This window comes from Seriola lalandi, unplaced genomic scaffold (genome assembly GCF_002814215.2).
Source record: "Seriola lalandi dorsalis isolate HSWRI2012SDOR001 ecotype SW California unplaced genomic scaffold, Sedor1 jcf7180002054689, whole genome shotgun sequence".
Lineage (NCBI taxonomy): Eukaryota > Metazoa > Chordata > Actinopteri > Carangiformes > Carangidae > Seriola > Seriola lalandi.
The window spans coordinates 1,026,729-1,053,556 of NW_019525242.1; the positions used below are offsets into that span (position 1 = coordinate 1,026,729).

General features: G+C 40.5%; 2 protein-coding genes across 7 annotated transcripts in view; one reads left to right on the top strand and one right to left on the bottom strand.

Moving 5' to 3' along the window:
* Positions 1–4,477, top strand: part of col5a2a (collagen, type V, alpha 2a) — a 41,345-nt gene extending 36,868 nt beyond the window's left edge. The window contains exons 52-54 of the mRNA XM_087178449.1: positions 845–1,035; positions 1,335–1,577; positions 3,227–4,477. Coding sequence (XP_087034575.1) covers positions 845–1,035; positions 1,335–1,577; positions 3,227–3,373 — 581 coding nt within the window. The 3' untranslated portion in view covers positions 3,374–4,477. The remainder of the gene's footprint in view (positions 1–844; positions 1,036–1,334; positions 1,578–3,226) is intronic.
* An 842-nt stretch (positions 4,478–5,319) lies between these two features.
* gulp1a (GULP PTB domain containing engulfment adaptor 1a) overlaps positions 5,320–26,828 on the bottom strand; it is an 86,230-nt gene continuing 64,721 nt past the window's right edge. For 5 of the 6 annotated variants that reach the window (XM_087178466.1, XM_023423141.2, XM_087178468.1 and 2 more), the window contains 9 exons: positions 22,422–22,483; positions 17,739–17,810; positions 14,253–14,351; positions 14,026–14,163; positions 13,700–13,816; positions 12,249–12,335; positions 10,996–11,134; positions 9,940–10,034; positions 5,320–6,175 (listed from right to left, as the gene is read on the bottom strand). In XM_087178466.1, the coding sequence (XP_087034592.1) occupies positions 6,104–6,175; positions 9,940–10,034; positions 10,996–11,134; positions 12,249–12,335; positions 13,700–13,816; positions 14,026–14,163; positions 14,253–14,351; positions 17,739–17,810; positions 22,422–22,483 (881 nt within the window). In that variant the 3' untranslated portion in view covers positions 5,320–6,103. Of the gene's footprint in view, positions 6,176–9,939; positions 10,035–10,995; positions 11,135–11,326; positions 11,558–12,248; positions 12,336–13,699; positions 13,817–14,025; positions 14,164–14,252; positions 14,352–17,738; positions 17,811–22,421; positions 22,484–26,828 lie in introns of all 6 variants that reach the window. The other variant, XM_023423139.2, reaches the window with a different exon arrangement.

The following is a 26,828-nucleotide window of genomic DNA, read 5'->3' on the forward strand; positions in this document are numbered from 1 at the left end:
CCACAGGGCCCTCCAGGAGAGGCCGGACCCCCAGGTCCTCCCGGTCCCCCAGGACCTCCCATGGCTGCTATGGACGACCTCTTTGGCGGCCCTCAGGATTACGACTCCGGCCCTCCTCCTCCTCCTGAGTTCAGCGAGGACGAGGCGATGCCCAACAGCAACTCGACCAACATACTGACCGTCGACCCCAGCGTCCAGGCCACGCTGAAGGCCCTCAGCAGCCAGATCGACAGCATGAAGAGCCCAGACGGCAGCAGGAAGCATCCTGCAAGGACCTGCGATGACCTGAAGAGATGCTACCCCCTGAAGAAGAGCGGTGAGTGTTTTGGGAGATTTTACACGGATCCAAAAGGTCTGTTTTCGTGTTTTTCTCACATTGATTTCTTTGAACAAAACAGAACATCGTTGAACATCTTGTTTTCTGACACTTGAATTGGTCCTAACAAAACTGCAGTACTCACAGAATGAGAGCTACAGCTCACAGGGTGCGCAACATGAATCCCAGCCTTCCCTCTTTATATTTGTTCTCCAGTTTATTATCTTCTCATCTCTTCAGCGCTTCTTCCTTTCATGATAAATGTAGAAAGGGAACGATGTCTCTGAACCATGGAATAAAACCACCAGCATGTAATATCGCTTATGTATTTCACCACGGCAGCTGTAGAGTAAATCAACACTGAGACTGAAAGGTTTCTGCTACAATCATCCTGATCATTTTGTTCTGTAGGCGAGTTCTGGGTGGATCCAAACCAAGGCAGTGCCGAGGACGCCATCAAAGTGCACTGCAACATGGACACCGGAGAGACCTGCATCTCCGCCAACCCATCCAGCATACCTCGTAAAGTGTGGTGGAGCTCTTCCAGGGTGGATCCAAACCAAGGCAGTGCCGAGGACGCCATCAAAGTGCACTGCAACATGGACACCGGAGAGACCTGCATCTCCGCCAACCCATCCAGCATACCTCGTAAAGTGTGGTGGAGCTCTTCCAGGAACAAACCTGTGTGGTTCGGAGCTGACATCAACAGAGGAACACATGTGAGCGCTTTTACATTTCGCTGGTGGGAGAGAGAGAGAGAGAGAGAGAGAGAGAGAGAGAGAGATAGAAAGAGAGAGAGAAGAGAAAGCGAGAGAGGGAAGCAGAGCTGTGAACGGAAAGTGCTCAGTGAAGCTGTTAAAGACTTTATAGAGAAAGAGAAAGAGTCTTGTAAAGGATTTGCTGCTGTGATTGAAATAATGAGGCAGCTACAGACTGAGTGAGAAAGGAAAGAAAATAATGAAAAACTCATATATAGACTGTATTGATTGAGTATTGATTGCTGTTTCTGTTTCTCTAGTTCACTTATGGCAACAAAGATCAGTCAACGAACTCCGTCACAGTGCAGATGACCTTCATCCGCCTGCTGTCCAAAGAGGCTTCCCAGACCATCACCTACCACTGCAAGAACTCTGTGGGCTACAAAGATGAGAAGCATGGCAACTTGAAGAAAGCCGTCATCCTCAAAGGCTCCAACGATCTGGAGCTTAAAGCAGAGGGAAACAACCGCTTCAGATACACGGTGGTGGAGGACTCCTGCTCAGTAAGTTCCCACGTCTCAGTCTCATGATTCTGCTCTTCTTACATATTCATCAGTTATTAATTGAAGCACAGGTGCTGCGAGGCTGGTCATACTCTGTATCTTTATTATCCTCATCCAAACTCGTGAAATGACCAAATCCAGCAATGAGTTAGTCTGTCCTCAATACCCTTTTTAAAACAGGTCATTAAAATACAATTTCATTTTAGAAAAAAAAACAATTTTCTAAAATAGCTAGGCATTAGTTTTGCAGACTTTATTTAAAACCACTGTTATCAATATTTTAATAGTAACAGCAGATGAAATGACTATGTAATAAACCCACTGACAACTGCAGTTCCCCTCAGCTCAACAGAATATGTTCTAATAATAATAGCAATGATAATAACTTTAGTGTTAGTGTCTTTCAGCTCATTGTTCAAAAACCCAAACTTTCCTGTTGTGATTTAGTCTCCCCGCTCTCACCAATGATGTTCACACACATTGCTGAGACGAGTTGAGACATTTGCAGCAGTGAAAGAGATTTTCCAGCGGTAGAGAAGTGAGCTGCGATCTCATCCTCCCGCTCTGAGGGGAGCTTCACCGCGGCGTTTCGGCACACGGTCAGAGCGTTTCATGTGGCGTAAAACCGTACAGCTGCGGAAAGTAGAGGGATCCAACTCTAGACAGTCAGGCAAACTGTAAAGTGACTGCCAGTCAGAGCTGTAATGTAAAATCAACTCCTCATGGTTAAGGGTGTCTCCCAGTCGTGAAACGCTGCCATGTTGCAGTTAAGAGTCAGAGGTACCTTTTTAGTTTTTTTTTTCTTACTTTGTTTGCCAAGGTCTATTGTGCTACAGTTATTCTGATTTTAAGTGAGTCCTTAAGTAAAAGACTTTTGAAAGGACAAATCCTTAAATACATAAGTGAACATTTTATGGAAACCTTGAGAAGAGGAAGACTCAAGGGTATTTTGTGTAACTGTTTGTATTTTAAGGAAACCTTAACTCAGACTTTACAAAAAATCTTAACTTAAGGTGTTTGGTGCAATCGGCCCCAGATGTTTCCCCTCTGGAGTTAATGGAGATCAAAACAGAGCTAAGAGTGAATATTAAATAAACAACTCCAAACATGCATGCTAATGTTGCTCAGACTGTAAATAGGCAAGTGTAACACTGTAAAACACATCAACTTGATGTGGGGATAATCTGTCTGTTGGGTTTACAGTTGTTGTGCTGCCCCCTGTGGCCAAGGAAGTGATTGATTGGCTTTTTAGTCGTGGATAAATAAACAGTTGATGCATGAATGAGTATTTTTGGCAGCGGGGCAGTGTACATGGGATTGGATCAAAATAAATGAAAAGAGTGTGTGTGTTCATGGAAACGAAGGAGCATCAAATGTTCACTGATGAGTTTTCAATAATTTATCTGACACAGAGAGACGAGGATTAATTCACTTCTGGTCTTTTCGTTGAATCTGTTGCCTTTTAAGGACTGAGGTTACTGGGCAAAGAAAACTAATGTGTAAAGTTGTTGCCCAGATGAGATGAATCTGATGCAGTAAAGCAGTATAAAAATACTTCACCATGTTACTGAGATGTTTTATTCTTCACTGAAGGAAGCTGTAAAACTACTAAGGCACTGACTGAATTTCCGTTTGTCTCCCTTTCACAGCGAGCAACTGGCAACTGGGGCAAGACAGTGTTTGAGTACAGGACACAGAAAACAGCAAGACTTCCTATTGTGGATATTGCCCCCGTGGACATTGGTGGCCCCGATCAAGAGTTCGGCGTCGATATCGGGCCCGTGTGCTTCTTGTAAGAGCGTTAGCAGGGATGCGTCGAGGACAATCCTGAGACTATTGAACTGACAGCTGACGCGATCAGCCACATTGTACATACGAGTACTGAGAACTATTCTGGCCCTGTGGCAAGATATTTATTGTGCCTTTTGACCCAGTTCAAGACATCGACGATTTGTAAGTTAGATGAATGTTTGGAATATACATAAAAAAAAAAATTTGGTATAAAATCAGATCATTCCTCTGTCTTCTTGTGTATGTTTGACTTTAAGCTTCATGCATTTTGAGGCTCACTATGTTTGGTCAAAGATCTCACCCTTTCATTTTATTCAAGAAAACAACATTACCAAAGATATATTAATATAAAAGCTTCAAAATATTAATTAAAACTGCTGTTTACAGGCCCAGAAAAACCCCACTGAAGCTACGCCCAATGTCCCGCCACTACTAATCTTTACAGATCTTTACTGTCTGTTCTTTTTTTATTTTTTTTTTATTTTAAATGTCTGAATATTAAAACAACATTGTGGTGCTATTGAGGAAACAAATACAGCTGATGATGCGTTCACCAGCTCAGGTATTTTCTCAAGACAGTTTTGATGAACCAATGTCTGTATCCAGTTATGTCAAACTCTGTACCGATCATGTAGAACATTAAAGACACATTAAGACTGTCGATTTCCTCAGTGTTAGCTACCTCGTCACCGAAACTGAGCAAAACGACGACACTACATGTAAATCTTTTTTTTTTTCACAGGTGCTGTTTTGTAAGTAAGTGTGATCTTTGTGCACTTCTCCCGGCTTCGCGGTACAGGGCAGGGTTTGGGGATGCCAATAAAGATCTTTCTGTCAACGATGGAGAGATGAATGAGGATGTTGTGTGAGTGGTGTGTGGTGATTTGTGACATTTTTCTTTTCCTCACCTTTTAATATCCTACAGTAAAAAGGTAGCACAGAATATTCTATTTTTATGCATGTCAGTTCCCCCTTTTTGCAGTATCCTGGACTTATATGCTCTTGAAATCCTTTTTATAATCAGTTTTATAGAATAAGGTGGCTGTGAGTGCCTGTTTGCTTTGTATGTCTTGCTATGCAACAAATTAAACAAAATGCTTGTTAATCCCCCCAAGCTCTTGTCATATTGATTCAGGTATAGTTAGGTCCTTTAAGTTTGTTATTTTGCACACACTTATTTTTGTAGTTTAGGGTTAAAACAAATGTACTTGACATAGATGCCCAGTTGTTTCTAATGTAAGCTGGTTTGTTTTAATTCCATTGTGACCATTTGGTTCATATTTTTTTTTTAAGTATTTATTCTAGATTTGTAAAACTTTGCAAAGCTTGAGTGCACTGCTAACACCCCAGAGGCAGAGAGGAGGAGGAGGAGGAGGAGGAAGGAGCCATCCATACTGGAAGCAGATGCGTTTCATCCTTTGAAAATAAATATTGAAAATATTTCTCTCTGCCTGTTCTTGTTTGAGGAGAGTCATCTGGTCCTTTAAAAAACCTTAGAATAGAATCGTTTGAGCCTCAGGAGGAGTGAAATCAAGAATCTGTGATGAATGTAGGACAACGTGAAGCCAGATCACAGAATTAATACAGACGTAGGTGAAGTAGGAGAACTGTTACTGAAGCTGAACATCAGCTGTGCGCTTTGAGCTAAATGCTAACATAAGCATGCTAACATGCTCCCAATGCTGATGTTTAAGGTTATATTTCCTTGTCCACCATTGAAGCGTAGCGTGTTAGCATGCCGATGGGAGTGTCATTAGTTCTGCAGGTATTTGATCGTAGAGCAGGTGTTGATCTGCACAAATGTTATCCATGCGATACTTTCTGAGGCATTTCAGTCTGAACCCGCCGGCCGATGTTGTCATGCTGCTGGAGATTGGCCCGCAATAAACACACAAAAACTTTAAACAACAGCTAAATAAAGTCACCCAAGAATAATATGAAATGATTAGCATTTTTGTTTTTGCAGTAAGATTTTCTTTAATAACTGTAACAGCAAAGTCAATGCAACCAAAAGTAAAATAATGGGAATAGTACTGCAGGTATGGACAGAGTCTGTCCAAAAAAGTGCCTTCTGGTGCAAGAAAAGAGGAAAGTAACATGGTGACAAAGTAATAATATGAGATGTAAATACTGAAATGCCGATTCAAACTTGTGAAATGCAAAAAAAAAAAACCCCAACAACAAACAAGAAGAAACAACAACAAAAAACCTTCAATGCCAAAAAGAAAAGGTGGAAATGTCAGTAAATAATATCCAACTGGATTAATTAACTACATAACGTGACTTGATGTTGAGTAAAATAAGCTACAGCATGTGATGTTAGGGACGAGCTGAAGGTTTGTGGTTCCATTTATTTTTCTTGCCAGCTTGTGTTCGGCGTACAAACAGGAATGTTTCAACGATACAGAATTCAAATGATGCATACACACAAACGGTCTCATATGAAAATTCTGCCACAGAGTGTACCATTCAACATATCATCGACTATTTACATCTCTCATCCCCTGTGCAAGCAAAGGTCATCAAAACTACTCCTTCCATATTTAGCTTTTTACAAAAATAGTTTTTTTTCTATAATGGATCTGAGTTTTTACCTTGAAAAAACCAATCTAAATGCAAATGCATATAAACCTCAAGATGAAAAGTGTGACATCTTGACTCAGCTGTGGAGTGGATTTTGGCACTTCTTCATACAAACGAGATAAAAGTACGCGACGAGGAGCATCTTCTTGGCATCAGCAGCGGCTGTCTAGCGGGTCCAGGGAGAAGACGGTGCCCTCTAAGGTTAGTCCCATTTTGAACCCCTCCTGGAAGACAAGCCAAGTCAACAGCTGTGACATGGTGTGAGATTACATTACAATGTTGGGACTGAGTCATGCTTAGATTAGAGCCAGTGGGGAAACAAACCTCTATAAACTCTGAGGCTCAGAAAGAATGAAATGAAAGAATGAAGAATGCTAAACAAAACAGAAATTACGACACTGCTGCTCCGTCATGCTCCGTCATGCGTTGTATACAAGATCATAAACTCTAGGAGAAACAACAAGGCATGCATCCTGATGCAGGAGGCGCTGGTGAAACTCATTTATATCAGATGAAAAAGTTATATTTTATTTTGGAAAAAGTAAATGCAGCCAAACTGGGCTTGTAATTGTTTGAATGTGCTCTTTTAAAATGCTTGATTTGATGCTGCTCACAATTGCAAAAGCATGTTCTTATTACCACAATAGAAAGCAAACTGATACATGATGCACCTCCAACATCTGTATTTGCAAAAAATAAACATTTCAGAGGACAGGAAGTCACATTTGTTGCCCGTAAAAGAAACAATAGAAGCTAATCAGCTGCTGAGCCACAGAGCTGAGATGATAAATACTGCTAATTAATGACACAACCACAGATGCACGTCTTTTTTTTTCTTTTTTAATGCGAGAACATGCAGCAGCTTTCGAAGCATGCGAGACAAAAACACAATCACAGTCACAGACAGAGAGAGAGCAGAGAGTACAAACCATCTCTGACGCTACAAGTAGAAAGAAGAAGAGATGAATTCAGCTGTTATTAGTTAAGGATTAGAAGAAGCTGAAGGAAAAGTTTGCAAAAAAAAAGGAAATTTAAAAAAAGTGTATCAGAACAACACTGCCTCCTACTGGCATCACACAGATAAAACTCAGCAGCAGAAGTTCAGTTCAGCAGAAGTCGTTATTTTCTAATCAGACTGTAATTCAAACCCTCCGAGAATGTTTGGCTGCTGTTGGTGTGACATAAACTGTGACTGGAATAATCATGCGATCAAGTGACAATTCCTCATACTCACTGTGGAAGCCGCTGAAATATAGGGCTACAACAGTGACATCATGTTTTGGCATTGAAAAAAAAAATTGTATTGCCAATACACCGTTTTCCCAATGCAAGTGTTTGAATGTCTTTGTTTCCTTTTTCAGTTCAGGTTTTGTTTTCAATGCCAAATTTTATAAATACTGCAATCCACCTTCATTGTTCTCAACCAATAACAATCAGGGACATTCACACATGGAAAACATCATACAGGAATTGTGGAATCAACTTATTATGTCGGGTTCATTAAATTCAACTCAAGTCAAGTCAAGTTTTATTTTCTAGAACTTTAACTAACCAACATTAACTCACATTTTTACTACAGTAGAAAAACTTAAGTTAAACCTGCCTAAGATATTTTAAACTGAAAATGATCCAATTTGAATATTATTTGATTGAAATAATATTATCATTAACAGGAACTGACTAATTCCATGACCAGGATGGGAAGTAGCTTTAGGCTTCTATTAGCTGAATACAGACATTTAATAAATGGTCTTAACTCACTATAATGTAGCCATATGCAGATATAAGGACATATCTAAATGTTTACAGCATTTGTCATTCATGACGTGTTTATACAGAAGCCTCCACGTACAGGAGTTTTAGTTGTTGACCTGTACATTAGATTTTCAGCTCTAGTTCTGCTTCTTAGGTCATTTTTTTTTTAAATTCTGTCTAGCCTTTCTATACACTTTGTTTTATTTTGACTTCACTGACACTCCCTCTTGTTTTGGATTCACTTCCTGCCCTTGTGTGTTTCCCGCCACTGTGATTGCCCTAATGTGCTGCACCTGTGTCTCACTGCCTCCACTCTCTAGTGTATTTAGTCTGCGTCCTACTTTCTTCTTGTAGCAGTTTATCTTCATTCTTTTGTGACAAGCCGTTCCAGCCTTATTTCCTGCTGTTTAGTCTTCAGTGCAAGACTTCTGCTTCAGCTCAGACATCACCTCAGCCTTCTCCTGTTGCACCAGTCTGCCTTGTGTGTTTTTCCTGTGTACCGACCTTTTTCTATGTTAAGTGACGTTGATTTTTGGAAACCCTCATCTGTGTTCTGACTCGTGCATTTGAGTCTTTGAGTCATAGTCTTAGTCAGTTCTTGACATTAATAAACACAAATCTGCTTATAACTCCATTCTAATGTGTTATTAACCATTTATCAAATGTTAAAGCACAAACCTTAAAAGCAATCCGTTTCATTACAATTTCTCGACTGTTTTCAAATAAATCATGATGATAAATCTTGAGCTTTGCTAGTGTGAAATAACTTGTTTGTTTGTTCTGACCACATGAAGGAGATGATCGAACTTAAGATCCTTTCAGTGTTTCTCCAGGTTCCATTGCAATGACTCTACACCGGGGGTTGGCAAGTAAGTTTGGCATCTGGCCAGTTTTTTTTTCTAATCCATTAGATGGTGGGCCAGAACATAATTAAAGGCTAATTTAAGAAATTGATTGATTACAAAACGCTATTGGAATTTGCTTTGTTACTGTTCACATGTGACCGTGCACCACAGGCACAGTTAAGTTTGAATGATTTACTGGTGTTTTTTTTTTTTTATCATACCACATATGTCATGGGCTATTTCACAGGTTTGTCAAGTGAGCAAAAGAACCTTTTCAACTTCAGTCACAACTTTTCAGAATAAAAGCTCTCGGTAGCTTGAAATAAAGCATTTGATGCAAAACACAAACTTTCTTGCTCTTTTATTTTGTAGGCAGAATTGCTAAAAAAGGAAGTGATCCTGTGGGTAGCTGTTGCTGCCTTGACGGAGATCTATTTTAGTACCAGGCGCTGTGCACTGACTACACTGACTACTAATGCAGGTCTGTCGTGACTTTCTGTGTCTGTCACTCTCAACAAGGATAAACATGAATATCATCAAAACAACCCGGTGTGCCAGTTTTGGCTCGTGGGCCGCCAGTTGCCAACCCCTCCTCTACACCTTGTGTCTGAGTGTCTGAGAACCACTGATCTGCAGCATCAGCACTGATATCTGATGCCTCTGGTGGAACCGATAAAATATGGATGAGCCCCGTGCAAAGTGCCGTTAATGACTTTTTATTCCTGCCTCCAGACAGCTGGGGACTTTTTATTATTTCTGATTAATGAATTTGATGTTGAACTCAGCTGTTCATTTACTGCTCCACCAGACCACAAATACAGCCACATAAAAATGTTCCAGGTCACATCAAGACATTTCCACTGGAGCCTGAGAACATTTGAGCCTCTTCCCACAGTGAAATGCATGAAGGGACATGAAGCCAGGGCTGGGTGATACAAAGAGGAGTATGCGGTTATTTACGAAGGCTTAATTGGTTTCACGTCTCTAATTAGTCTAGATGAAGAAGTGAGTCTCATTCACCGAGTCAGCTGAGGACTTCATTAGAATCTGATTGTGTTATTAGGCAGAATCTATATCAATATTAAAAACCTTGATAAAAAGCAAACTGCTCGCTTATGGTTCACAAAAGGCCAATTAACACCAAACAGTCATATATGATTCTGCAGCGGTGCCCGCCGCTGTTAGAAAACTGAGGGGAGTTTAGTGTTAAGCTCAGCCCAAGATGCACGAAGCTTTTGATCATATGCACAAGAGAAATGTTTCAATCTTCAAAGTGCTGACACTGATAATTAGAGAGACGAGACACAGTTCTCACACTTCAACCAGCCTCCCTGTGGATCTTTACTTGAACAGAATGGTGGAGGAATCACACGGAGACAGGCGCTCACCTGCATCTCATCCAGCTTTGACTGAATGTCTGGAGGGAAGTCAGCTGCCCCGCAGGTGAACGGATCAAATGGCTCAGCACCAAACAAGTCTTTCCCTACAGACACAGACAGCAGATAAACATCACACAGACTGCGAAGGAAAAATATCTTCAATAGACAGTGATTTTAGATGTTATGCATCACGCTCCAGATACTGTATTCAAACACACAAATGAGTATATTTTAGTACGTAACTTCTGCCGCTATGGGTCTCACAAAACATTGGTGGTCATGAAATAGACTTGAATCATGGGAGTTGTTATCTTCTTCACCAGTGCCGTCAGTTTCTCCCAAAGTGAATTATCCACAGTTCTCCTCCCTTCCTCTCCAAAACAAACAGACCCGCTGATTCTAACCATCAAAAACACTGAATAAAGCAGTTTCACATTTAAAGTCAGTGTTTCGTTGACGCTGTGCGGAGGACAGAGACGTCAGAGAAGGGCTGGGAGCTGAGATTGCTGCTAATCTTTGTTTTGATTGTTTCTCTGATAACTTATGAACCAGACGTTCAGGAGGTGTTTGCCAGCGGATGAATTATTCACAGAGGCGTCCTCCTCTCCATAACAAACAGAGCAGGGCATTAAAAGCAAAGAATAAAACTTAAAAATCAATGATTCACTGATGCTGTTAGACGGACACAGGGCGTCTCGCAGCTGATCCAGATTATCCGATGACTGAAACCCTTCATCTGGTTAAACAGAGTTGAAAATGACCAAATTGTGAAAAGCGTATCTTAATAACATGTCAATTCTGAGCTTCTGGCAGACAGCCACAACACTGACACATGTGCACACAGGATATGACATCATTGACAGGCGACCAAATGACGCGCAGCGTTACCATGATTAAAATCACATATCTGTCTAGGTTTGAGAATTGATAGAAACATCTGGGATAATGTAAGATGTAGTGAATGTGAAATGTAGTCATTTTTAAACAGCTGCAATCCTTTAATTTCAGAAGCTGGAGAACTCATTAAATCTTATGAACAGAAAGTTTGTTTTTTTTATTACTCACTTATATCTGGTGGCAGTGTGGTTGGTGGTGGTGGTGGGCAGCCGTTACTGGCCAGTGTGGGCACCAGCGGCGACACAGGGGAGAAGGGAACCATGTCGAAAACGTCCGTGGACTGTGGTTTCATGGAGATGCTGCCTGCCTGTATCGAAAGTCACAGAAGTGGAAGCGGTTAAGGCAAAGTCGGACCTGTGAAAGCTTGCAGATACACAAACTACACGGCTATTTTTTTGCACAAAAGCAAAAGAGGCAGCAGAAAAAGGAGACAAAGACAGGCGATAACAAGACTTCAGAGACACAGAGCAGAAAGAAAGAAAAAGCATAGGAGGTTTACGCGAGGCCGTGGGATGCTGCATCCCTCGGTAGGCTTAGGAGGAAGGAGAGCAGGTTTGGCAGGCGGAGGAGTTAGTAGCCCGGCGGATAAGTTGGACTCTGGCGAGCTCATGGGAGTGAGTGTCACAGAGGAGATTTCCAGACAGGACAGCGACTTGATGCTGTGACACCAGAAGAGAGAGGAGGGCCTCTGCAGCATGTACGCTTCATTAGCTGCGTTTATGTGCAGCGGCTGAGGGAGAAAAAGATCGCAGACAGAGAATGACCAGAGAGGGACAATATTATTCAGTGTCGTAGAGTAAGGAGAGCTGTGGGTAATTGCATTCGCAGGAGGCTGCCATGAGTACTGGCACTTGCCCCAATGAGACGGTGAATGTATCGCGTTCCTCATCAGACCAATCAGGTGTGTAATTGCTTTGCTTCACACACAGCTTAGACCACCGGTGACTCCCTGCAGATCGGATTGGTCATTCTGAAGCTGAGTCTGAGGCCGTGCGTTTAATCACAGAGGCGATATCAGCAAACCCAGCTGTCCTTAAAAATACTCTCAAAACTTGCTAGATTCAATTCACTCAACTTTTATAATTAAAGGTGGTCGTGGCTGTGTACTTTTGACTTGTGGGGCTGAATTCCAAATGAACTGACATCAGACACTGCAGTTAAAGCCACACCATGAAACTGGTATGACCGGAAGCTCATGGTGTCTAATGTTAGCTAACTTTATTAGCTACTCCACTTACAGTTCCCGTTACAGTTAGCCCACACTGTAGCATAAAACACTCTCCTTTAATTGTCACTTGTGGCCACAGTGTCACAGCTGCCGTTCAGAAGAAGTTACATAGACGCTTTAATATTTAGGATCTATATTTTGTTCAGTCTCTAAACAGAAGAGGTGTGTGTGTGTCCATGCAGTTTGTCCTCACTGGTGGCACGTGAGCAATCATCAGCTGTTCTTCAAGATCTTGAAGCTGTTTCTTTAGCTCTGAGTTTTCTGTTTCCAGTTCTTGAATCTGCAAATTGACAAGAGCAGTTGAGTAACTGTTAGAAGCCACATTAAAGTCAGTTAAAGCACAAAATGAACCGTAGCAGTGATGTTGAAATAATGAGACTGTAACAATGAAAATCCAATTTAACTAGTAAGTTTTCCAGAGATTGTCATACAATCTTTATATACTGGGCAACATGGATAAACTCTCTTCATGAAGTTGTGAAAACTAACAACACAAAATGTCAGGTTTTCATGTCCTGATACAAACAAATGTTTTTTCAGCTTTGTGATAATACATTTAGATTTTCCAAAGGGTTTTTAAATGTTTTACTAAGGAACTTTAAAAGTCAGAATTTCTTCTCCAGCCATGAAGAAACACTTAATCCTTCATTATTATGAATTTCAAATTACGTACATCTGGGGATAACATGGCTGTCACTACACAAAATGTAATTTTGTATTGTGAATTCAACATATATTGTGATATTGTAAATGGTATAAATATTCAAACTCTGAACAGTGTAGATAAAACAGCTAAGGGGAGTATCGTCTTTTTATAGAATTAAATAAGAAAAAAAATTATGTTCTTCTTCACTTGGAAAAAAATCCTGAAACAATGAAGACAGAGAAACATTTACACTGTCTCTTGATATATCCTCCATCATCTCACCCACAGCTTTCCATAAAACTTTAAATATCTAATTTGACAAAACGATTGCAGCTCCAGAGTCACTCATGAGCTTTCCTCAGGGCTTTCAACTTCACAAAATGGTCTTCATCACATTTGTCAGTACTTATCTTCTGTGTTGGGAGTCCTAATAGCGCTTTGGATGAAACAGCAACAGCTACCGAGGGTTCATGTCAACAGTTTAATCTCCATGACAACTGAGGAAACTTTGTCCGCTGTTGAAGACTGTGTGATACAGCTGAAAGCTCTGGAGAAGCTAGTAAGTGAACCTTGAGTTGGGATTGTTTTGTACATTTCCCCTTTGATTATGTAAAGTTTGGATAAATGTTCAGTTAATGTTGAGTTCACATTGTTGATGTTGAGCTTTTAGCAAATAGCTAAACACAAAAATGTTATTAATGTCTTAATAAATCAACATTTAAACAAAACCAGTGGGTTGGCTCCACTTTTTCCGCCGGGTGCAGAGTAATTCAATTACAGAGCGAGTCTGTAACTACAGAGTGTTATCATTAACATTCATTACCGACATCTCTCATCAACAGCTTAATCGTCCACATTGGATGATTTAAAACAATCAATAGAAACAAGCCTTGCATTAATTAATAAAAATATCAACGTGTCAGGCGTGGCGGTGCAAGTTTTCAAAGTCAATGAAAGTGCGTGTGAGAGCAGACGAGCTCCACTAATGTGAGACACACCCGTTTCTGAAGGCTTCCAATCTGTTTCCTGGTTTCCACGTCTTTGCCTCCGGACTCAAGGAACTTCTTGTAGGCCAAGTCAAAGGCCTGACCGATGGTTAGAGTTATCTCCTCCGCCTGCAGCGTGACAGACACAGAGATATTTACCTACATGGCAACGCAGCTTATTTACACCTGAACTGACACATGACACATGCTAACTACAAACTGTCAAAACACTGCATCGGGTTAGAGAGACAGTGATGGAAACACAGGATCAAAATATGACACATATGCAATAAACATCTGTCAAGTGTGTTTCAATGAAGAGACAGGGAAACACTTACACACTTTTCACTGTCAAACACATAGCAAAGGTGTTTGTTGGACTCAGAGTCTTTGCAGATGAAAGTAAATATCCTTTTATCAGTTTTGTCATCGGCACAGAAAGATATCCTGTGTAACTGACAGTTGTGCTGCACATCCTGTAAAACAGAAGACACATGTTTGTCATTTACTTTATTTAGCATCAGTGCGCCGGCATCAAACAATAAAACTCAATATGTTGACTCACTTTTGTCTTGGGATCTAGTATTTTCACACCATAAATGGAGATCTGCAATTCCACTTTGGGAGTCTTCTGTCCCTCTGACTTCTTGATGTGCCTCTGAAACTGCAGATTTTAGAGAAGTCACAAACAGACAGAATTGATTAGTTCATCTTGTCAATGCCAAGGTATTTACAAGGAACACAAAGTACTTTTTTCACAGGAAACAGCTGGAAATGATGTCTAATGAGAGCAGTGAGACTGAACCACAGCAGTGAAGATGTGGACCATGAAAGCAAAACGACGCATTCTTGAGAGTGGGGGAAAAAAAAAAACAACTTTGCCAGCATGTTATCGTTAAACATCAGTTAAAATTTGTTTAGTAAAATTTAATCATTAAGGTGAAGTGTTAAATACGAACAAATATGCAAGAAATCCATCCTCGATCAAGCCTTGCCAAAAAACAGTTTAAATCTTTCACACTTTTGTTGCCAAGTGGCATAAACACCGACACGACCTGGCAGCGAGTTCAGGTCAATAACCAGTGAAAATGTGTGTGCTGTCAGCTGAGACACTGTATCACTGCATGTAATGAAACTTACAGGAAGCTGATAATACCCTGTAATTATTTCCAAATTTAATATAAATCTTTAATAAAGAAGTCTCCACTGTAGCATTAAAAATCAAAGAAGATTGGTCTTATTGCTGTCCTCAGATTCCTCAGCTCATGATCTCCTGAAGCTGCTGTGGGAGCGTGACCTAACATTACATTATAACATTTAGTTATTGTGCAGATTGGATTTGTTATGGGAACTTTTCAAAAATGTTCTTCAGTTTCTATGCATGAACCAAACTTCAAATTCTTTTACAGGACTTACTTCACACCCGTTTGCCTCCAGAAAACGTTCCCCAACACGCTCCCCTCTGTCTGAGAGCCTCGTTTGTATGTGTTACTCTTTATCTGTTGATGGGTTGAGCTGGTATTTTTCAGTTTTGAAGGTATGTTTGTGCTTGTATGTGTATATGTGCAGGTATACACACACACACACACACTCATATATATAAATATATAAATAATACGTAAAAAACATTTTCTTCTTTCTTTGATGGTTGTGCTTGTGTTTATGAGGTTTAAAAATTAATTAGAAAAAAACAAGATTAAACCTGCAGCACAAACCTTTGTCTGATTTTTCTTCACAGCTTGTGCGGACAGAGAGTGTGTGTTTCTGTGTGTGTGTGTGTGTACGTGTGTGTGTGAGCTGCTGCAGTATTTGTACAGTCTGTACTGTTACACTTTGTGTTACAGTGAAATGATATAATCAGCTGTAATGAGGCCCCTGTAAGGCTTTGAGTTTAGCTTCTATGATTGGAGACAGTTACTCTTCAGGACCTGCAGATGCAAACATGAACAGTCCCACAGAGAAAACAGGTTTTAGATGGAGATTGAGGACACACAGGCATCAATAACTTATATGTGATACAGTATCTGAACCTAAACCATGGACACATGTATGTTTTTTTTCCCCTCCACATGATCTGTTGGAAATATAATTCAGCCTGTCTTTACTGTCAGTGTATCTGGCAGAAGTAACCGTGGAGCCTTGGTCTCCAAACAGGCTTTCAAGATTAAATGTATTGTAACAATAGAGGTATGGGTTTGGGAAAACAAGCCTCCCCTGCAAGTGGCCTCACAGACTCAACTCTTGGCAGGAGAAGACAGAGGGGAGGCCAGCAGGCAGCGAGCACAGCCACGTTACCAAGAAGCTGTTCCCATGCTCGCAGGCTCACGCTGCTGGTTTAGTTACCTGTTATTACTTTGTTTGATCGAACTGTCCTGAGTAATGAGAAAACCAAAACAACAAATACAGCTGTTTGTCAGTGAAGTCCAACATGACCCACCCAGCATGCTCCTGGGCATTGTGTGTGGCAACTGTTTAGCAGAGGTGGACAAAGCACACAGCTCCATTACTCGAGTCAAAGTATAGATAGTCCTGGTCAAATATGACTCCAATACAAGTGAAAGTTGTTTAAGTACTGGAGATCTTGCTTTTAAAAAAACTTAAGTATTCAAAGGGTTTTTTTTTATGTCAACACATCGTAGTATCGTTCTGTATTGCTTTCTCAAGTTGGATGGCAATTTTTTTTAGGCAGTGATGAAGTCTGGTCGTGGTAAACACAGCAAACCTTTAAATTGAAAGGAATCTTTCTTTAGTTGTAAACCTTCACACACAGACGTCAGGTCAGACCGTGGTCTCTGGTGAAGAATCTTCTGCCTCATCTTTATCTGACGTCGCCATCGTTACGACACTGACAGGTTCAAACATGACTGACAGCGGAGGAGTTGGCTCTGATTGGTTTTTCTTCTGTGATTAACACAGTGTATGGTCTATAGCATTTTCATTATAAAATAAAATTCATTCAGTGGAGTAAAAGTAATAAGTTTCAAAAAAAAAAAATACTCAAGTAAAGTACAGATACTCTAAAGATATATTTAAGTACAGTACTCAACTAAATGTACTTTATACTGTCCACCCCTGATACTTCGTCAAGGAAATCTCTGTCCAAACCAAAGAAAACCAATATCGACTATCGGTAATATAAAGAGACATGAACCCTGGTCTTTTTGTATGCCCACGCTCAGTCAGTTTGAGCTCATAATGACAAACCAACAGAGAATTATCATCAGTTCTACATCTCTGTTTTTGGTGTCTTTCAGCTTCTTGTTTTGGTTTTACAGCCTGAAACTTTATTCTGTGGATTCAGTCTCATCAGTGTCATCTCCAGACACAACAGGCAGCTGTTTCAGGCAAGCCAGCTCTGAAATAACCTGATTATAAATGGCAGATGATATAGTTAGCAACACATTCCACTTTACATTTAGCCATTTAAACCTCCATTTAAATGGTAAATGATTAGCGCAGCTTTCATTAATATATTAATTGATATATATTTCTATAGCATACTTTTGGCTGGTATTAACAGTAACAGTTTAACACAGCATTAAGAGATTATATTGTTATATTTTTTTTCTTCATGAATATGCAAATGTAGGCTGCAAGCATCTAATTAGATCAGCTAATTCATACGAGGAGGTGTCAAGTGTTTTTATCACGTGTCACTGAGTTCTGACATTGTATGTTAAAGTACCTGAGCTTAAGAGATTTATTAAGTAAAAACACTGTGTTAATATATGAATAAAAAAAATGTTACAGTTAAAAGATTTCAGCTCAGGGTCTTAAACAACAGGTTTCACGGCAGGTAAATATCTGTGTTATTGGATTTCACATCTACCTGAGGTTGACTGAGCAAAGTGTTGTGCTTATCAAGCAGTTTAAGACATCCACACTCGCAGGCTGAAAAGCTCCAAGGGCACCTTTCTGGTGAGCAATAAGGGAGGGAAGCATTTGTCACTCACTTCCACCTCCTCTGCTCTGAGTCTCCCATCAAATCCACTCCCCTCAGACACACTGCTCTGTCCTTTAGGCTACAGTTTACTGTGAGGAGCAGCTTTACCTTCAGCTTCCTGACTGCATCCTTTACAACTTCTGTGCCTTTTGGGGCTTCAACCTCTGTGTTTCCAAGGAACTAGGGAGAGAAGAAAAAGGTGGTACATTTATGATATGACAGTAACACAACAAAGGAATGCAAGTATAGTGTATATGTGAGTATGCCGTGCATTAAAAAGGTAGCAAAAAGGAAAATCACGGAAGGGAAAGGAGTAGTAAACTGTGGAATAGTCCTTTGGTCGTAAACAGCAGAGCAGATTGAGCTCTCTCTTTACGCAATCAGACCAATCACAGGAGACATTTGACTCTGTATCATCTGCTAATTTCTTATTTTTAGTTCAAATGAATGTAAACAACATTTGTATCACATTAGTCACGCTCATATCCTCCAGGGACATGAAATTGCCATTTTATATAATTTCATCTACTAAGGGACCAATGCATATGTCTTCTCCATGTGAGGAATGCATGTCAGTAACACACACACGCACACAGACACACACACACATGCATCAGACAGACACAGACACACCGGCGCAGCACTTCTGCTGTTCTCCAACAGATGGAGCCATTAACCTTTGCGCCTGAACATGGTGTTTTCCATCTGGCGGGATCGGCAGTAATTGTTCCAGTCACACACACTGCTTCAGCGCCTCTTGAGCCTAATGTGTGGAGCCTGTTCCAATATCAGACTTCATAAACACACCGGTGTCAACCCCTTAAAGGTTTGAGGGGGGAGGAGAAACAAAATAACAATGTGTCCCACTGGAACAGAGCAAACAGTGCAGACAGACACGGATTCTCTCTGCGACACCATAAAACCTGCGTGAAGCTTTCCATGACTTGGCTTCGCTTGTGTCCATTTATCTTTGGAGTTTGTCTTGGAGACTGTTGTCCTCCTGCTGCAAGTGGAACGATGCTATAGGCTCTAAGTGATTTATTTAGTTTGTCTTGCAGGAAGCCTTTTATCTTCTGTTACCCTCAGTAACTATAACGTTTAGGGCTTTTAATGAATTGAGCAATTAGTTATTATTACTCATTGTGACAGCAATAAAAATACTTTGCTGATGCCTGAGAACAATATATATATAAAAAAAACAACAAACGATTAAGGCAGCGTTCAAATTATGCAAATACCACTTATCAACAGAGCCAGAAAAACAGATCAGGGCTTTATACAAAATTGTCAGGTGCTTGTACCTGTGTGACAAATGTACTCTACGCACTTAAGGACATGTCTGCGAGCGCCGCTGACAGATGCCCAGAATAGAACGGAGAAGCAGTCGTTCCTGACCAGTGCATTCCTGGCTACGACTGGGGAGGTTTCACAAGGCAGACCGAGCTCAGAGGCTCATCCATCAACTAGTGCATGCAGCTGAAAAACGAAGCGACCTTGCCCCTCATTCCCCAGCGGTGAGGATTCACACTTCAGCTGTGTGCTCTCAAATGCACAAAGAAAAAAAAAAATAAATATATATATATATATATATATATATGCAAAGAGAAAACACAGATTTCAACCTTGTGGCAGGTCTGAAAAGTTCATTCAAATGAAAAATGAAAAGCGAGTTTCACCTCATTGTCTATGCACAGCTTCCATCCTCCTGATCCAAAGGTTCTCTGATTTTTTTTGACAAACTTTTAAAGAGGGCCGGATCTGTATCAGCTGCGATTGGAAGTGAATTGTGGACGGGATGTGATTGTTGATGTCAGGTCTCAGCAGCTCAGATATTAACCTCTTTCTTTCTTCCTGTGGTCCAGAGGTCGCTAACACTTGTTGATTACAGGGGTCGGCAGAAACTCGCCGGCGCTGCGCCCAAAAAGCACCGACAGCAGCTGTGCCCGTCTGACAGTCAACTGCACAGAGCCGTCTCAGAACAAAGGGCTGGCAGAGCATTGAAACAGATGGGATATAGATGTGCATGACAGCCTCTACTGTCACCACAAGACAACATAAAGCCAATTAAAGTCAAAACAAAAAGAGTGTTGCGACTTGCTGATGAAAGGATAACAGCTCAGAACAAACATGAAACTGCACATCTGTCTTGTTTTGGGAATGCAGAGGCTGGGGTGTTGGTGGGTTTCTTGATACATATGTGGCCCCTTAGTGTCCATCAGAGACAAAATGGCTGATGCTTGAAAAATGACTTCAATAAAAAATCAAAATGCACTGCAGAAAACACCGAGTACTTTTCTGTCAAAAATCGACTTCTAGTATCCGTGCAGCATCAGAGAAACACAGCTGTACACCTGGGGTGGTATAACAGAAACCTCCTGACTTGCAGATCCTTCCTTAACTGTTTGGTAACCATGGTAACTAGAGTTACCATGGACCTAATTTAGAAAATAAAGTCATTACAGATGAATAGTTCAATGTTCCTGTCCTTTACTTCAGATAGGAAAAGTGTACTTCAGCTAAAGCTTGTTAACTTCCCCAAACCTTAAATAAACTTTCCTAACCTTCACTTTTCCACCACTTAGCTAACGTGTCGAGTTCATATGGCTGGAACGGATTCATTGAGAGGCTCATGGCAGACGCTAACGATGTGTTAGATGACAAAACGCTCATTACTAGATACAGGCCTTTTTTAGCCCATTCTCTCTGTTTTACCTCCTGAGTTAGCTTTGCTGTAAATTTTCCATTTTTCTGTGCGTTTCGATGACAAATCTAAAGGGTTACAAAAATACCTCAGCGAAATGAGATGACAAAATAGCATCGGTTGCTAGGTAACAGACATAAAAGTTAATAACTGATGTATTGAGTATTCAGGATTTCCTAACCTGAGATAAGATAGGATGAACTGAGATAAGAGATGATTCCAGTCAGAATTTGCTTCTGTAATATCTGCAATAATACCAAACCTCATCTTAATGTAAGACTGCGACTCCTGGACATCTATTCTTTGTGTAAGAGATCATTTCAAGGAGGGCATCAGCTGGGTTTTAAAATCCTGAGGTAATTGACGTTCCCTAAACCCCCGACCCTCCAAAAGCTCTTGATAAAAAAGATTTTTCAATATTTCATTTATTCAGTTACAGGTTCAATGACATTTTCTACAAGTTTGAATTAAAATAAAGAAGGAAATGCCACTTAAAATCAATATCTTCAATCAACTCAAATTACTTTGTCTGTATTCTCTTTATTATTAGTTGGTTCTTTCCAGGAAACTTCTATAAAGAATAACGTATTATGAGCTGAAAAATATATTTGATTTGCTGTCAGAAAATATAATTAGCAATTCTTTCACTCTCTGATTAATCAGTTCATTCGTTTCTTAAAGGTGTAATGTGTAAGATCTGGCCAGAATTTTAGTTTAAAATGTTCAAAAATTTAAGGAACAGTTACACAATTATCAAAAGTGTGTGAAGGAGCCACAGTGATGATGTCATGACCAAGACCTCCATCTATTGTATTTCAGAGATATCTACTGAAATGAGGAAGCTAACCAACTAGCTGCGTCCCGGACCGTGTTGTAACACCACCTAGACACACTACATGCTGTGTGAGTCTGCAACTTTTCTGTTAGACTGGTGAGTAACATCTAATGTTGGTCTGTAGCAAAAAGTATCTTGCAAATGACAAACCGTACTGACAAACACCTCAAGTGGCATAAATGTATGATGTTGACGTTTTAGCGATTTAGCAGAATTTAGCCTGTTCCTGCGGCTGTTGTCCAGCTAGATGCGTCAGTAACTTTTTTTTCTACAAGTAATACAAAGAAACTGTTTGATCCAGAACCAGCAGGTTAACTGTGGACTGTAGACTTATTGCCAGAAAAATAGAGAAAATATTTCACACTCATAGTTCCTCTTCAGTTTAGCTGCAGAAGCATTTGAGTTCATAAGAGCTAAATAATACAGGTCATTGTGGTGGTTCCATCAACTTGACATCAAGACACATAAGGAATTTATGACCTTGTTGAATCAATAGAGGAAAAAATTGAAAACTTCTTCTTGAGGCCAAGAGACAGCCCCATAATAACTGGCTAACCGAGCTTTTTAAACAGTTTTAAGGGCTTTAAACCTGGAGAGGAGGCTGAGCACTTTCTCAGCACTTTGGCTGCTTCACTCTCTCTAGTTCCCGGAGAGATGAGTGGTGAACTCAGATCTCAGCAAGTTCAGCCAGACAGAAAGCTGACAATGTGCACACACTATGGAAACTGACAAAAATGTTTTGATTTTAGAGATGTGTCTTTTGCCAGAGCTGCTCTGGAAGATAAATAAGGGGAAATCAACTCTCTGACAGTTCAGACTGAAGGTGTGCTGGGAACAAAATAAAATCTACCACCATTAAAAATCCAAATTAGCGCTGCCGCGTGTGTCAATATGAAACGGGCTGTGCTGGTCATCGAGCCCTCATTTGGAAAACTTTACGCAGCTTCAGCCTGTGACAACAAATCCAGAGGCTGCCAACCTCATTTGCTGGACATTGGCCCACACACCGTGAGCTGCTGTCCTCCATGAAAGGCCCTGTTGTCTCAGCAAAAATGCATCAAGGAACACCTGGACTAAAAGGTGTCGGTTTGACAGACCTGGATTCAGTTTTGCTTCTTGATTTTATTTACTCTTATGTTTCCTTTCACCATAAAAAGCCTCTAACCATTGTCTAACATCAGAATGCCCTCCATACCTTTAGTGTTTAATGCCACTACGGTAACAACGCTCACTACAATGAAACAGTGACACGTACCTTGGCATTGTAGGGTATGTAATGCTTGGCCAGTGCTTCCGGGGTGTGCATCCATGATTTATCTGAAAGGACACAGCAGAGGTACAATCTGTGAGGAAGAACTTCGTGCAAACAAAGCACAACCGCAAAGCTTTAACATCAGAGAAAAAGGAGGAATCGGGGAAGTTTCTCAGTTTTCTCTGGTAACTGTTTCTCTTCTGTCCTCCAGTCCACTATCGCGGATTTTCTTGGTCACCCAGCAGCTAGTTGAATTCAATTGCAAACCGATGGTGGCAATAAGGCAAGGTCGAATCCTGATACTTTGTTCCCATCCTGATTCTTCCTGTGACCTACCAGCCACAATCATTCTAAAGGTGAGCTCAGACTCAATGCACAGCACATTTTAGACGCAGTGCACTGAATTCAGAGTAAATGGAAAGACCTGGGTGCGAACAGATGTGAAAGGACAAATTAAAGTGAAGATGTATCCTTTCTAAGTCGAGAACATTTCAGCCTTAGAGAAACATGTGAGTTTGTAACTGAGGCTCTCAGGACGTTTAAAGACAAGATAAAAACGGAGAGGGGCTTTGGGTCTGGGGAATCGACAGAACTGGAGTTCCTAACAAATTTTGACATCAGTGAGAGTTTGAAGTGTCGCACAGAGAGACAAACTCTGCGCACACATAGTCAGAGCAAACATTTATAGCTAATTACATCTAAGATCTGTAAATTGGCTGTTTGTTGAGGATAGCACACACTGCACAGAGACTCGTTTTCACATTTAAGCAGAACAAACAGAGGCAAAAACTTTGAAAAATGCTTTGCATTCTCCTGAAGGAAACTCAAACCTCCGTGAAATATTGATACTTTATTTATTGTCGTTTATTGAGTGTCAGGTAGGACAGCTGTCTATTGTGCTCCAATAAAACATGTATTCCACCGTTTCTTGAAGCACAAATTTCTCAGAATGTAAAATGTTAAGTTGATCAAACAAACAGCTACTGGCCATTTTTGAATGAATAATATTCAGTGACAGTGAGTGTAAGTCAGTAAGTGTTGCTTTGGAGGCTTTTTAAGCAACATTACACTGGTGTGTTATGTTTTTAAAGTGCCACTGACATCAAGCTAAATGGAAATTTACTCGATTCATTTTAATATAGACCTATCAGATCAAGAGTCAGTGGCAGATACTCTGGGTAAACAAAACAAAAAAAAAGAAATGTGGACATTCCTGGTATAAAACAGATAACAATATTATAAGGGGACATAAAAAGACATTTGCTTTTCCATAATTGGCATAACTGGGTTAAACTGACAGTTAACTGAACAAAGACTAAAAATGCAGTGACTATTTCTTCAAATCACGTCTCAGAAACACACTTTGGAAAACCAAAAAAAAAAGAAAGAAAAAGATAAAAAGATCTGCCATCAAATGAGTAGCAATAATCTCGGTTCAAACATTTGTGTTTTAGCACTAGTCTGATTTCAACACATTATCCTCTCAGCATATACAGTTAATGACTTACTTAAAAACTGCCCTGCAGACAGTCTCTGAAGATTACTCCACCCCAAAATGAGCAGCGGTTCAGAGATCATTACAGGTCACTGCTGGCACGATCCAAAGCATCCCATAGTGCTGTTTTCAGCATTTCTTAATCATCTATTGATTAAAGATCCTTTTCTTTCTTCATTTCCCGTTCATAAACGGCTTATCGCCTGTTAAATAAATCTTGTGACAAAAGATGCACGACTGTGACCTTGGGCTGCTCGATTCCCGTAGGTGGATTGTGTTAATCAAGACCTCGCCAATGACGTGAATCAACCTCACCGCGTCCTCTGCATAAGTCTGTAATGACTTTGTTTACATTGATGTTGTTGGCTAAATGGCTTGATGAATTCCAAATCTATTCTAATTAGTGTTAATTTGGTGCCCCACATTTTCTTAATTGTGATTGCTTGTGTTTGCTGATCCACCATTTTATTTCCAAGGAAACCAAAGGAAGTGCCTTTTTTTACTTTTCTGGGAATCATTTTCGATGGCGAGACTGCAGGTAAACAACCACTGACGCACGAGAGACGGCGCTCTCTGCGAGTTTGTTTCACCTCTCAGACACTGCATGTTGAACTCGGAGCCTCTCCTCTTCTTAAAGTGTCCTCCTTTTAAGTTTTCTTCACAGCTTTGCAACCAGATTATCCCTGCATGCGCCCTGCGACAGCCTCATCCAAAGTGCAATCAATTTCCTAGTGGGACTCTTGAATGAAAGTTGATAGAGGGATGATGTATCTCATCCTTTCATGTCGAGCTAAGGGGGCTAAGAAACTGTAAATTCCAAGACAGAGTAAGGAGTAGAGTGGCGAGGGCTGACACAGCGGCGTGGCAGATAGGCAGACATTTTTTCAAGGCGTCAGCACACGCTGCTCTGATTAAAGGAAGGGAAGGTGGGTGTGTGTGCTTATTTTCCAGGTCTTTGCTGCATAAAATGGCAAACCAGACGAGGTTGCCAATAGTAGCAAAAGTTAGAAGTGCTGTCAGGGTCGCCAAGAAGGAAGATTAACTGTTAAGGTGCAAGGATGAGTCAGAGTCTGAAGGTCACTGTGTGTGGTTGAGTTGTCAAGTGTTGGATGGAGATGAAGGGAAGATTCAAAGGGTGACAGCCTGAGAAAGTGTCGATGCTTCACTGTCTCACTGTAGTCGCCTTTCTCTAGAGACAGGGACGGCGTCGCTGCTCTCTTCTTCTTGCCTTTCTGCAGAGCCAGTTAGGATGTGTGAAAGCATAAAGGTCACAAGTCCGTCATGCATGTTACACCCTAGCAACTACTGTTATTAGCAACAGCTGCCTTCGTGTTTCGCTGATTTCAGATCACAGATTTTGAAAATGATTTATTTTACAGTTTTACAACCCCTCTTGAGGTGTGGTTATTATTGTACATATGTTGTTTAAATCTCCATATTTTCCTCTTCTTCTGTGTTTTATTTGAAGTGTTGATCCATAAGAAGATATATTTGTGGTTTTAAGAATCAAAAACCATCTCAGTGTAGTTTTACATCTCCTCTCTCAGGCTTCTCTCTGGAGCTCTAGTCAAAACAGGTCGGTCAGCCAATCAGAAGAGAAGAGGCTCTGAGCCTCTCTTCTGATTGGCTGACTGTTTTCTGACTGATCTAATAAAAATATAGCAGATTTCAGGTAAACACTGACAGAAACCAAATCCAGCAAGGTTGGATGGTGGGTCCAGGTGGGCGGGGCTTGGGGCATGGCTGAGAGTGGTGACTGTTTTGCTGTGACATCACAAAGTTACAGAAGTCCTGACAGCTGGTTTTAAGGCTCAGTTTCTGAATACAGGCTGTGTGCATTCCTCTGTGGACTGAGCGCTTTGATACTTTCACAGTATTAATATAGAACCTAGACCTGCTTTATAATCAAACAACACATGGACATCGGCCTTCATACTATAGAGACCTTTAGTATACTGTTTATATAAATTACTATAAGCTTGTGCAACACTGACAATCCTTTATCCATCCTGATGTTTAACACTACGGTTCTGTTTTCTAGAAGAGCATCTATCCTAAAATCCTGAGTTTTAAACTTTTCTTTAGTTAACTTCAAATGATTCAAGTTAGAAGATAAATAAAGGGTATTTAATATTTCCACTACAGTTTTGTTCTCCAGCAACGGCTGTTTAATCTTGCATTTGCCTAGTTTAAATCCTTCCTGATCTGCTGGCAAGTCTGTAGACAAGTGTCTGAACCCCTGCTCACAGATACCAGCTCTAATTAACCAGAGTAGACAGATATAAATGGTTAATCGTTTGGGCGTTGGGGGGGGGTCAAAGGAAACCGTGGGTGCCTTTAGCTAAAAATAAAAGCCCAATCCTAAGCAATACTAATGAAACAAACGTTTTGGGTAGTGATGACTTGTATCTGCCTCAACTACAGATTACACAAATGATGTAACCCATGGTACTTCATTCAAATGCAGAGATGAGCCGTCCATACAAACAGCACTTTTCACTAAAGTTTTTGAATTGATTCAAGCACTGGCCATACGGCCCTCATGTGGATTATTTAATTTGCAAGAAAATCAGCAAAAACCTGCTTTATAGACCTAAAGCGCATATGTATTGTCACACACTGGAGGAAAAAGTCCTTGCACGAAGAAGTCCTGCACACCGTGGCCATGTGGATTTATTGATGGTTGGATCTATTAGATCTTAATCACAATCTCCCCTTATCTACAAGCTAATAGCTGTATTTCACTTTATCTCACATTCTGCTGTGAATCCAGGCACTGTTCTGTGATATCCAGTCTTTGATGAGATATGCATCCAAAGACATCAAGTACTCCAGTTTTCTTAACTCCTCCACTTAAAAAATTATATCTCACTTGGAAAAGCAAATACAAACAAGACAATATGTACTATATATGT